Source organism: Mizuhopecten yessoensis, unplaced genomic scaffold (assembly GCF_002113885.1).
Source record: "Mizuhopecten yessoensis strain PY_sf001 unplaced genomic scaffold, ASM211388v2 scaffold557, whole genome shotgun sequence".
NCBI lineage: Eukaryota > Metazoa > Mollusca > Bivalvia > Pectinida > Pectinidae > Mizuhopecten > Mizuhopecten yessoensis.
The window spans coordinates 36651-50245 of record NW_018403606.1 but is presented as its reverse complement, the minus strand read 5'-3'; the positions used below and the strand labels follow the sequence as shown (position 1 = coordinate 50245).

Below are 13595 nucleotides of genomic sequence, written 5' to 3'. Positions count from 1 at the left end.
CAACACTATATGCCCCCTCACCCCCTATTTTATGGTGAGGGCATAAAAAAGAAATATGTATTAATAACATAGATTTTGTTTGATCATTTCTTATTGTTCATTTCCCGAAATGCCAAAATGAGGTTTATATACAATGCTTGTCACCAGTTTTAAAATATCCTGTGAAGTTTAGCCCTAAATGGCCAGAAGAAAGGGTTTTATGGGCGTTGATAGACAAAAATGCGGGATAAAAAAACCCCACAAATGTATGTGAACCACCTCACTCCAAAAGTATTTGACCGATCTTTTTTAAATTAGCAGCAATAGAAAGCTGAATAATTTTTATAACGATCCAACCCATTTTAATTGCAAATAATATAATTTAACTTGTGTTATTTTTGTGTCAAAAAGTGTAAATATCAGCATTATTTTTCACTGGAATGTAAATCATTATTGCGAAAGTAGTTGGTAACTGCTCACTGTTTTGATTAATTTTATAAACTATTGATTATATTTTTTTAAACAATTGATATCAATTAACAGCCGAGTAACGAAGGACTTGTGTTGTTAAAAAACGTAAACAACCGGAAATGTTAAACGCAACAAAATAGTATCCCCTGCATTTGAGGATCAGCTCATTTAAAAAATACTTCTTTTTGAAATTTTCAGCGATAGAAAGTTGAATAATTTTTTGATATGTAGTACTAATTTTTATGGCAAAAAATAACAAATAACTTGTGCTGTTTTTGAGTCAAAAAGTGTCAATATTAGTATTATTTTCACTGGAACGTGCTTTATGAAATGTGATTTGTTGTAATAGCCTGGCCAACACAGCCGAAAGGCTAGACATAGTGGCAACGATAGCCGTCCCTGTAATAAAAAGAAGACCTACTAATTAATACACAGTCCCAATCAGGGCTAACTGTTATCAAAACACTTCGATCTCGGAGAGATTGTTGACATGACACCGAAAGCAGGTGCGTGCTTAATTTTAACGCTAGTGCGCAAGCGCGGGCTGATCGAGAGGGGCTCTCGATGACTTTGCGGTTCGGTGAAAAAACACAAAAGTGACGTTCTATAGAATCTTGACTGGGGCAGATCGAGTCGCCAATCCCCTCTATATATACTGTCCCTGCACAAGCATATATAACCTGCTCACATGACAGACTAATCAGTGAAACCTTGTTGGAGTTTCCCTGAATAAACAATGAATGAGAATCCTACTTATTAAAGTTATAGCCTAAAACATGTCAGATATCAGTTCATACAACAAGAGGCCCACGGGCCTTAACGGTCACCTGAGTCCTACAGTATTTATTTTTGTTGTTGAAATATGTACCAATTTGAGCAAAAAATAGTTAAGTATAATGTTAACTTAACTTTGTCAGGACCATGAGCTGATCATTCCTAGACCGATTTTCAGTGAGATCAGCCTATTAGAACTTGTTTAAGTTTGAAATAGGTATTTACAAAATAGCGGCCATGGCAGCCAAATTGTATTTCTGATTGACCCGAAAAATAACAACACTTTGTCAGGACCATGATTCGATCATTCCTACAAAGTTTCAGTTCAATCGGCCAAGTAGAACTTTACTTTAAGTTTGAAATAGTTTTTCAAAATAGCGGCTGTGAAGGCCATATTGGATTTCTGATCGACCTGAAAAATACCAACACTTTGCCAGGACCATGAGTCGATCATTCCTACAAACTTTCAGTTCAATCGGCCTAGCAGAACTTGACTTTAAATTTGAAATAGTTTTTCAAAATGGCGGCCATGGCGGCCATATTGGATTTCTGATTGACCTGAAAAATAACAACACTTTGTCAGGACCATCAGTTGATCATTCATACAAACTTTCTGTTCAATCGGCCTAGCAGACCTTGACTTTAAATTTGAAATAGTTTTTCAAAATGGCGGCCATGGCGGCCATATTGGATTTCTGATTGACCTGAAAAATAACAACACTTTGTCAGGACCATAAGTAGATCATTCCTACCAACTTTCAGTCAATCCCCCCAGCAGAACTTGACTTTAAGTTTGAAATAGGTATTTTCAAAATGGCGGCAGTGGCGGCCATATTGGATTTCTAATAGCCCGAAAAATAACAACACTTTGCCAGGACCATGAGTCGATCATTCCTACAAACTTTCAGTTCAATCGGCCTAGCAGAACTTGACTTTAAATTTGAAATAGTTTTTCAAAATGGCGGCCACAGCGGCCATATTGGATTTCTGATTGACCTGAAAAATAACAACACTTTGTCAGGACCATAAGTAGATCATTCCTACCAACTTTCAGTCAATCCCCCCAGCAGAACTTGACTTTAAGTTTGAAATAGTTTTTCAAAATAGCGGCTGTGAAGGCCATATTGGATTTCTGATCCACCTGAAAAATACCAACACTTTGCCAGGACCATGATTCGATCATTCCTACAAAGTTTCAGTTCAATCGGCCAAGTAGAACTTTACTTTAAGTTTGAAATAGTTTTTCAAAATAGCGGCTGGGAAGGCCATATTGGATTTCTGATCGACCTGAAAAATACCAACCCTTTGCCAGGACCATGAGTCGATCATTCCTACAAACTTTTAGTTCAATCGGCCTAGCAGAACTTGACTTTAAGTTTTAAATAGGTTTTCAAAATGGCGGCCGTGGCGGCCATATTGGATTTCTGATTGACCTGAAAAATAACAATACTTTGTCAGGACCATAAGTAGATCATTCCTACCAACTTTCAGTTCAATCCCCCCAGCAGAACTTGACTTTAAGTTTGAAATAGTTTTTCAAAATGGAGGCCGTGGCGGCCATATTGGATTTCTGATCGACCCCGAAAAATAACAACACTTTGTCAGGACCATGAGGCGATCATTCCTACCAACTTTCAGTGCAATCGGCCCAGCAGAACTTGACTTTAAGTTTGAAATGTTAAATGTTAACGGACGACGGACGACGACGGACGAAAACGGATAGCAATAGGTCACTTGAGCTAAAGCTCAGGTGACCTAAAAATTCAGTCCTAGTGGTGACACCCAGACAATTCTCATGTTACAGTGATGTCATCAGTTGTTGTGTATAATGGCAATTCATTAATAGTAGCGTTATGGTAACACTGTAACTTACTGTTAGTTTGCATTACTTCTTGTTTCAAATATGGAGGTGACAGAATGGTAAGGACCATTTACTCCCTTGATGAAGGGATATCTGAAGTTTGGATCTAAAGTGACAGTTAATATTTACTGTATTATGTTCCTTGTAGGAACACTGCTAGTTTTCTTTTAACCTACAGTATACCTAAGTGAAAACTTGGTTAGTCTTGGTAAGAGAACTGTAAGATTTGACCAAAAAAGAACTTTGGTGAAACTTAAAAAATATTTTTCAATAAATATACAACATTTGATATAGCACCCTACCTAGCTAACATAAGCTACTCTAAAGCACTTTACAGTACATAGATATACAATTTTATACAGTCAATACAATAAGCATGTATATATTAATCAATACAATATTGAGGAATTCGCAGGAGCTGCCTTATAATTATCAGGCGCTAAGTACTACCGTAAAAAAAACCATGTAATTTGCACACTTTTTTTTCAGAAATTTAATACCCAAAGTGGGGGGTGCGTAAAATACACAGGTATAAGCAATTTGAAGTTTTTTTCATGAAAAGATCGACGATTCTGGCAGACCGCCATCTTGGAAACAACTCACGGAACTCAAAGACAAACGACGATCAACACATTTATTTATGTCAAACATCAATAAAAGATCAATTGATACATACTGTGTTGTTACCTGAGTTTATGTGAAAAGTATTATTAAATAGGTAACCGTTAACAAAGAAAGTTTAGCCAAATTCCTATGCCAGAGAATCGCTGATCAACTTACGTTTCCACATCTCGGTGCGTTTTCCCCATACTATTACGAAAATGTAGTTGTTCAATTTAAGCTCCGTTCCATGTAAGTTATGCTAGGTTTTTTTTCAAATCGCCTATGCGTACAGCATGGGTTTTTTCCCGGCTCACTTTCATGTTGATCTCGCGTCTAACATTATTTAAACACGTGATTGATAATAACCTTGTGAATTATTTCAATATTTATCAAATGAAGCATCGTAAAAAACAGTCTGCTTTAATATTTTTTCCTTGGAGTAGATTTAAAGAGGATGTATTGATTGATTGTATTAGTCCTATGCCACCAGGGCCCACTCGTATAAAACATCTCAAAGTTAAGGAAAATCTCAAGCAATGTATTGTCTATGGTAAATCTTAAGACTTGAGGAAATCTCAAGAGTTAAGATGTTTTATACAAGTGGGACCTGGATAATATCTCCCTAAGTGTGTATGCCTGTGTGTGTGCTGGAGATGTATTGTGTTCTGTTTGTAGTGGGACCATGCTTCCAACGGTATAATTTATAGTGCCACCTCACTTGAATGCTACAGCACAGATACCATTAACCACTCGACCAATCCGCCCTTAAACAGCGATGTAATTTAATGTTTCAGTGACTAATAGCACCAGGCATGTACATGTATTTGATATTGTATTTATTTCAGAGCATTACCAAGTTTGGAATACCAATCACTGCCTGGTGTGGACCATTTAGTGTGTGTGTGTATTTACATCGGGTGTTTACTGTCGCAAAAGTTTGTTTGGTCGGAGCTGGGATAATGTTTAACGACCAAATAAATCTGTCCATTTCGTAAGAAGTAAGAAGAGCCTGATCAGCTTGCTGTAAATAAATTGTTTCAGATAAGTTTGTGAGTCTATGTTCTTCATGACTTGTATCCACGATCTACAATTGTATTTGTATGTTGCTTGATTTTGTTGCCTCGCAGGCACAGGCACTGTTGTCAGTCATGATTTAAATTGTTTGTAGTGTCTAACTTAACAGTTATTTCATCTAAAATGTTCCACTTGTCATTTATCCTTGGGAAATTATTTTTTTGGAAGATGTCACTCTTGCGATAACTTAAACTGGTAAACTTGTTTTCATACATTTTTTCCTCACTTTGCTGATACAGGGTTTCAAATATTGATCAGGGGATGACTACTCGACCGTTGATGATTTTATACAGCATTGTTGACACTCACCATTCTCGTAGTTTGTCTGCAAGACCTGTCAGGTCAAGAGATTCTTATTCATGCTGTTGCATATTTCCAGCAGGTCAATGTCTCTTTGTACAGTATATAAGGATTTATATATAAGAGTGTCACTGTTTTAGATTTTTTAATTTCTCCTTAGAAATCCAACAATGAATTTTGCTCTTTTGTTGATATACAATGAAAATTTGAGATTGTCACTGATCAGGATGCCTTAATACAAGTTGTCGTTCACTTAAGCTCCAGTACTTGTGTCCAAGTTGAGTATAAATGTTCTTTCGTCTCTCTAGATCAATGAAATCTCAGAACTCATGACATGTGTCCACGGTCTACATGTCCATCATTGACAAAGTGATGTTGTTTTCTCCTTCCATTTACGGACAATTATTTTCCCATTTGGTACCGCCTTTTTTATTTATTTCATTTTATGTTTTTGCACATATACACATAAACATGTCAGTAGAGATGAAAGTGTCTTTTACCCTCCCATATTTTATGTAATACAGTATAACTATGTAGTTCGTTGTATTAATAAAGACATTGTGTATTTACTGTTTTATTTTCAATTTATTGCAGGCAGTGGTCAGGAGATCTCCCACTTGTATTCTGTCTCGTGATTATTCACATGAAAGACGGTCTGATAGAAAGGGCATCGTCTTGTCCTCGGAGCATTAAACCTGGATACTGCACTCTACATCTGTAACGATACACACGCTAAAAGGCTGGCATACTGGATCATACTGATGGACAGGTTCCTTTGAAGGCTAACTAACAAATAAATGACTGATTGCAATTGTTTCATGAGTCTTTAAAGCAGCCATCATTGATACTCTAAACCAGCATCATTACAACTGTGTTTATAAAGAATTTTCCTATGATCAATGTACATAGAACATCTTACTGTACAACTGATCAATGGATTGTATAAAATCTACTTGAATACATTCCAAACTGGGGACAAATTAGGGAAAATACATTTTTAAACTGTTTAAAGCATGCACCAAAGTCTTGTTTTGGATATAAATGACAGACTAGTACAGCTTGTGTTATGACAAGGAGTAAGGAGACAAAGAGACGTTTCTAAACTTATGACAAGTATATCAAGCAAAAGGGATGTTTATCCATTCAAATCAGCGGAAAGTCACCATTTGGATTCAAAATGACAGACTATAATGTTTTAAAGTGTTCCAAGCTAGGTTTACACTGTTTGAAACTCAAACTACTCCAATGAATGTGACAAAGCAAACATTCAGAATGGATAACGAAAGTGATGTTGGATTATTAAGTGAGGTATCTATAGATTCCAGTAACATCACAAGTTACCAGTATTACCAGTCTTGGAGGGATATGTCTGACGTAGTGTATGGCATTATCTCAGCTTTCCTCATTCCATGCATTTGTAGTGGCAACTTACTTGTACTCATTTCACTTTGGAAGTTCCCTAAACTGCGTACAAAGACAAACATTTTTGTGGCCAATCTGAGCATTGCCGATTCAATAATGGGTGCAGTGTCAATTCCTATGTACACAGCATTCTTTTTCAATCGGGAAAAGCTAGAGAAATACAAGTACATGTGCATCTCAAAGTATTCTATAGTGGTTTTCTCGTCGAGTGCTTCGTTGCTGAGTCTGGTAGCCATCGCTGTGGACAGGTACATAGCCGTCATCCATCCCTTGAGATATCATGTGATCGTGACTCACAAACGAATCAAATGCTTCCTGATTGGTCAGTGGACATACGACCTTGTGACTTTCACCATTCCGTACTTCTGGAACAACTATGACTTGTATCAGAGCTGCAACTTCTATGTGATCTTCCCACGTATCTATTCTGTGTTGACCGTTTTTGTTTCCATCGCAATCTGTTTGGTTGTATCACTGTATTTGTACATCAGGATCTTCCTGGTTGCTAGGATACATCGCCGTCGCCTCAACATACCACAGCTCACGGAAGGTAACAATGATAAACAGTTACGGAAGGATGCAAAGTCAGCTAAAATCATGGCTCTCATTCTGTTCCTGTTCTTTATTTTCTGGCTCCCGTTTCTCTTGGTCGGACCCATACGGTATTTGGGCGTCGCAGAAGACTTGATGGTGATATTCAAAAACATAACATTATTGATAGCCATGAGCAACTCCATGGTGAACCCAATTGTGTACTGTTGGCTAAGAAGGGACTTCACTATAGCCTTCAAAAGGCTGTGTTGTTCTTGTAACATCATACAAAAGAGAAACGGAGTCATGGAGTACAGCATACAAAGCAATAACCACAGCACAAAGTCAAACAGTGAGGACAACCATGTCCTAAGATCAGCCGGACAGAGTTCAGATCCTGAAAGGTTGGATGGCATTGGACAGGGTGTGGAAATAATAGCTCATAGGAGACTGGACTAGTTACCACGGAAATAACTTGTCAAACAACATCTACAGAAGGTAATAGACTCTTGATGGTATGAAACCAATGGCATGAGAGAAGTTAGATGGTATTGCAAAGCCCATACTGAGGACTTACCATAGAAACCCATGCCGCAGTCAGTGGACTATAAAACCTAGGGGTGAATGTAAATACATAAATATACATGTAAATATTTTGACATTTACTGTGTAGGTTGTTTTTTCTGTGAATACAAACATTTTCAAATATTTGTTTTAGGGTAGAGAGGAGACACCACTTTTCTACAATTTGAAAATATTCTTTTCCTGTAATTTAAATTTGTACAAAGACAATTACATGTACATTTTGATGACTTTACAAGAACTCCGACATAAAGCACAGAGAATTATAGCTATCTGCTTTATAATGATAAGTCCGCAGATTCAACCCCTACAGCCGACCTGAGCTGTTTTTGTGACAAAGAAGATTAATATATTTATATTTCTTTCATATATAATTACGTTTGCTTTATACCAAATATGGACAAAATACTGTCATTCCTACAAAAGAAAAAGAAAAATCTTAAAGAATTTGCCAAATTACCCCTATTGGGCCCCACCCCTCAGGCCCCAGGGGGGGTTCATACCCACAATTTATACATAATTTTCCCTCCCAATAGGATCCGATGCTACTGTTCAAATTTGGTCAAAAAACCTTCATCCCAATGGAAGAACAAGAGGCCCAGGGGCCTTAATAGCTCACCTGGTATTTTATTTTTCAATTTAAAACCTGCTGAGTACCATTCAGGTTTATCAAAGGAGTACAAGAAACAAAGTTGCAAAAAGAACTACATATAAATCTGTTTTGGTGGGAAAGACAACAAGAAAATGAGTTTTTATGTTATGTCCCAATTTCCCTCTATTTCCCCTATTGGGCCTCACATGCACCTTTTCCTTTTTATACAAATTAAACAAATTGAGTTTTTTTCCCCTAAGCATGCTTCAGATCACATTTGGTTTAAATCCCTTCATTTGTACAGAAGGGAAAATATTTTCCTTTATTTACCCTAATGGGTCCCACTCATCTGCCCCAAAGAAGGGGGTCCATATACCTCAGTTGAAACAAAATTGATTCTTTTGTCCCTAAGCATGCTTCAGACTGCATTTGGTTTAAATCCCTTCTCTTGTATAGTAGGAGAAAAAAAATCCTCTATTTCCCCTATTGGGCCCCGCCCCTATGCTCCCAGAGGGGCCACACCCTCCGTTTATACAAACTTGAGTCTCCTTTGTCCAAAGATGCTCTAGGACAAATTGGGTCAAAATCCTTCTATTGGTTGAGAAGAAGAAGATTTTTAAAGATTTACCTATTTTCCCCCTTTTTGGCCCCGCCCCTCTGCCCCCAGAGGGACCATACCCTCCTTTTAACCAAAACTGAGAACCCTTTGGCTAATGATACTCCAGACCAAATTTGGTCAAAATCCCTTCATCGGTACAAAAGGAGAAGGATCTTTGATGTTTTCCTCTATTTCCCCTAATGGGCCTCACCCATCTGCCCCTAGAAGGGGGCCCACACACCTCAGTTTATACAAAATTGATTCTTTTGTCCCAAATCATGCTTCAGACTGCATTTGCTTTAAATCCCTTCACTTGTATAGCAGGAGAAAAAAAAACCTCTATTTCCCCTATTGGGCCCCGCCCCTCCGCCCCCAGAGGGGCCACACCCTCCGTTTATACAAACTTGAGTCTCCTTTGTCCAAAGATGCTCTAGGACAAATTGGGTCAAAATCCTTCTATTGGTTGAGAAGAAGAAGATTTTTAAAGATTTACCTATTTTCCCCCTTTTTGGCCCCGCCCCTCTGCCCCCAGAGGGACCATACCCTCCTTTTAACCAAAACTGAGAACCCTTTGGCTAATGATACTCCAGACCAAATTTGGTCAAAATCCCTTCATCGGTACAAAAGGAGAAGGATCTTTGATGTTTTCCTCTATTTCCCCTAATGGGCCTCACCCATCTGCCCCTAGAAGGGGGCCCACACACCTCAGTTTATACAAAATTGATTCTTTTGTCCCAAATCATGCTTCAGACTGCATTTGCTTTAAATCCCTTCACTTGTATAGCAGGAGAAAAAAAACCCTCTATTTCCCCTATTGGGCCCCGCCCCTCCGCCCCCAGAGGGGCCACACCCTCCGTTTATACAAACTTGAGTCTCCTTTGTCCAAAGATGCTCTAGGACAAATTGGGTCAAAATCCTTCTATTGGTTGAGAAGAAGAAGATTTTTAAAGATTTACCTATTTTCCCCCTTTTTGGCCCCGCCCCTCTGCCCCCAGAGGGACCATACCCTCCTTTTAACCAAAACTGAGAACCCTTTGGCTAATGATACTCCAGACCAAATTTGGTCAAAATCCCTTCATCGGTACAAAAGGAGAAGGATCTTTGATGTTTTCCTCTATTTCCCCTAATGGGCCTCACCCATCTGCCCCTAGAAGGGGGCCCACACACCTCAGTTTATACAAAATTGATTCTTTTGTCCCAAATCATGCTTCAGACTGCATTTGCTTTAAATCCCTTCACTTGTATAGCAGGAGGAAAAAAACCCCTCTATTTCCCCTATTGGACCCCGCCCCTCCGCCCCAAGAGGGGCCACACCCTCCGTTTATACAAAACTGAGAACCCTTTGGCCAATGATGCTCCAGACCAAATTTGGTCAAAAATCCTTTGAGCCGTTCAGGACTAGTAGCGTTTTAAAGGAAAAAGTTGCCGGACGCCGGACGCCGGACATCGGACGACGGAAGCTGCGGCATGGGATAAGCTCACTTGGCCCTAAAAAAGCTAAAAAAGGATATTAAAGCTATTCCTCTATATCCCTTATTGGGCCTGCCTCTCTGCCCCCAGGGGGTTCAGGCCCACCGTTTATACAATATTGGTTACCCTTCACCGAAGGATGCTTCATACCAAGTTTGGACAAAATCCTGTCATTCCAACAGCAGAAGAAGAAATTTGATGAATTTGCTAGGTTTCCCCTATTGGGCCCTGTCCCTCTGCCCCCAGGGGGACCACACTCACTGTTTATACAAAATTGAGTCCCCTTGGCCCAAGGATGCTCCAGACTAAATTTAGGATAAAATCCTTTAATCCCTATGTTAGAAGAAGGATTTTTAAGGTTTTACCTCTATTAATTTCCCCTATTTGGCCCCGTCCCTCTGCCCCCAGGCGAACCAACCCACTGTTTATACAACAAGAGGCCTGTATCGCTCACCTGAATATTTAAGCAGTCATAGCAAAATATTCTCATTAAATATTATATTGCACTAAAAATATTTCCCTCGCAAACTTTGTTGGCTCCATCTGTTGATGGAGCAAAATATTATTACAAGAATTTATGCTTTTTGATTCTTCAGAAGATGCTTGACATATTTTTCCCTGTGACCTTGTAAGTAGATCAATGTCATTTTCCTTCTCAAATAGGTTAGCTCTATTCCAAAAGCTACCAGCCAAATCTTATGAATCCATTCCAATAAAAGGTTGTTGACCTCTGTGACCTTGAAAGAAGGTCAAGGTCATTTTCATCCTCAAACTTTGTCAGGCTCTATCCAAGGAAGCCATCAATCAAATATATAGATTCTATACCAGAAGAAGTCAATTGAAGCTTTTGACACATTTGACCCCTGTGACCTTGAAAGTAGGTCAAACTAATTTTCATTCTCAAACTTTGTTGGGCTCTATCCCAGGAAGCCACCAGCCAAATATAAAGATTCTACACGATTTAGTTCTTCAGAAGAAGTCGTTTGAAGTGTTTGACACAATTGACCCCTGTGAACTTGAAAGTAGGTCAAGGTCATTTTCATTCTCAAACTTTGTTAAGCTCCATCTCAGGAAGTCATCAGCCAAATATGAAGATTCCATTCCTTTTAGTTCTTCAGAAGAAGTCGTTTGAAGTTTTTGACATATTTGACCCCTGTGACCTTTAAAGTAGGTCAAGGTCATTTTCGTTCTCAAACTTTGTAGGGCTCTTTCCTGGGAAGTAACCAGCCGAATATTAAGGTTCTATAATTTCCAGTTCTTCAGAAGAAGTCATTTGAAGTGTTTGACATATCTGCCTCATGTGACCTTAAAAGTAGGTCAAGATCATTTTCATTTAAAACTTTGTTGGGCTCTTTCCTAGGAAGATACAAGCCAAATATAAAGATTCTATACTTTTCAGTTGTTCAGAAGAAGTTGTTTGAAGTGTCTGACACATTTGACCCCTGTGACCTTGAAAGAAGGTCAAGGTCATTTTCATCCTCAAGTTTGTCAGGCTCTATCCCAGGAAGCCATCAATCAAATATAAAGATTCTATACATTTCAGTTCTTCATTAGAAGTTATTTGAAGCTTTTGACACATTTGACCCCTGTGACCTTGAAAGTAGGTCAAACTAATTTTCTTCCTCAAACTTTGTTAGGCTCTATCCCAGTAAGCCACCAGCCAAATATAAAGATTCTATACTTTTCAGTTCTTCAGAAGAAGTCAATTGAAGCTTTTGACACATTTGACCCCTGTGACCTTGAAAGTAAGTCAAACTAATTTTCATTCTCAAACTTTGTTTGGCTCTATCCCAGGAACCAATCAGCCAAATATGAAGATTCTATACGATTTAGTTCTTCAGAAGAAGTCGTTTGAAGTGTTTGACATATTTGACCCCTGTGACCTTTAAAGTAGGTCAAGGTCATTTTCGTTCTCAAACTTTGTAGGGCTCCTACCTACAAAGCTTTCAGCCAAATATCATGACTTTAGGCCTGTCCGTTCTTCGGTAGAAGTTTTTTAAAGGAAAAGTTGACCAACGAAGGACGGACGACGGACGCCGCACCACGACATAAGCTCACTTGCTTTCGGGCAGGTGAGCTAAAAATGAGTCCCCTTGGTCCAAGGATGCTTCAGACTAAATTAGGATAAAATCCCTTAATTCAACTCTATTTCCCCTATTGGTCCCACCCCTCTTCCCCCAGGGGGGCCACACCCACCGTTTATACAAAATTGAGTCCCCTTGGCCCGAGGATGATTCAGACTAAATTAGGATAAAATCCCTTAATCCCTACGGTAGAAGAAAGATTTTATAGATTTAACCTCTATTTCACCTATTTGGTCCCGCCCCTCTGCCTCCAGGGGGGCCACACTCACCATTTATACAAAATTGAGTCTCCTTGGCCCAAGGATGCTCCAGACTAAATAAGGATATATATATGCAAGGATCTACTTATATTTATTGTGCGCGCACTCGTGAATATATTCGTCCGCACAATAAATGAGTGCTTTCTGATTCGTCAGAAAAAGACAAGTGTGTGGTCTTGCTTTTATCACATACCTTCCATATTTGGTAGAGATCGATACAAAGATTTTATAAACTTTGATATTTTTTGCAAATACTTCCGGCTAGTAGGTAAATACAACATTCCGTATTGCACATGTGCCATACAGAACGTTGTATTTTATCTTGGTCTAGGGAAGCTCCAGACCAAATTTAGTCAAAATCTACATGGCTGTTCAGGACTAGTAGTGTTTCAAAGGGAAAGTTGATGGATGGACGCCGGACGCCATACCACGGAGCTAAAAACACAGTAGGCTAATAATTTTCAACACTTCTGTTCATAACAGCAGGTGTTTGAAATCACAATTATTACAACATGGTCTCCGACTCCCCCTCAACTTTTTAACGAGCTGAGGTTTTCTCATTACATACCAATTGACATAAATAGACATCACATGTTTCCAGACTCTCCTTCAATGTAAAGTGTACATATGAGAAAAAAGAAAAAAATAATAATAATATATCACATTTTTGAAAAACAAGAGGCCCATGGGCCTTAACGGTCACCTGAGTCCTAAGTATTTATTTTTGTTGTTGAAATATGTACCAATTTGAGTAAAAAATAGTATAATGTTAACTTAACTTTGTCAGGACCATGAGCTGATCATTCCTAGACCAATTTTAAGTGAGATCGGCCTATTAGAACTTAGTAGCAAAATAGCGGCCATGGCAGCCAAATTGTATTTCTGATTGACCCGAAAAATAACAACACTTTGTCAGGACCATGATTCGATCATTCCTACAAAGTTTCAGTTCAATCGGCCAAGTAGATCTTTACTTTAAGTTTGAAATAGTTTA

General features: G+C 38.7%; 1 protein-coding gene across 1 annotated transcript in view; it reads left to right on the top strand.

Moving 5' to 3' along the window:
* The window catches only part of LOC110450856 (adenosine receptor A3-like), a 17747-nt gene extending 9899 nt beyond the window's left edge, over positions 1-7848 (top strand). The window contains exon 2 of the mRNA XM_021498630.1: positions 5657-7848. Coding sequence (XP_021354305.1) covers positions 6308-7474 — 1167 coding nt within the window. The 5' untranslated portion in view covers positions 5657-6307 and the 3' untranslated portion in view covers positions 7475-7848. The remainder of the gene's footprint in view (positions 1-5656) is intronic.
* Positions 7849-13595: the final 5747 nt, after the last annotated feature.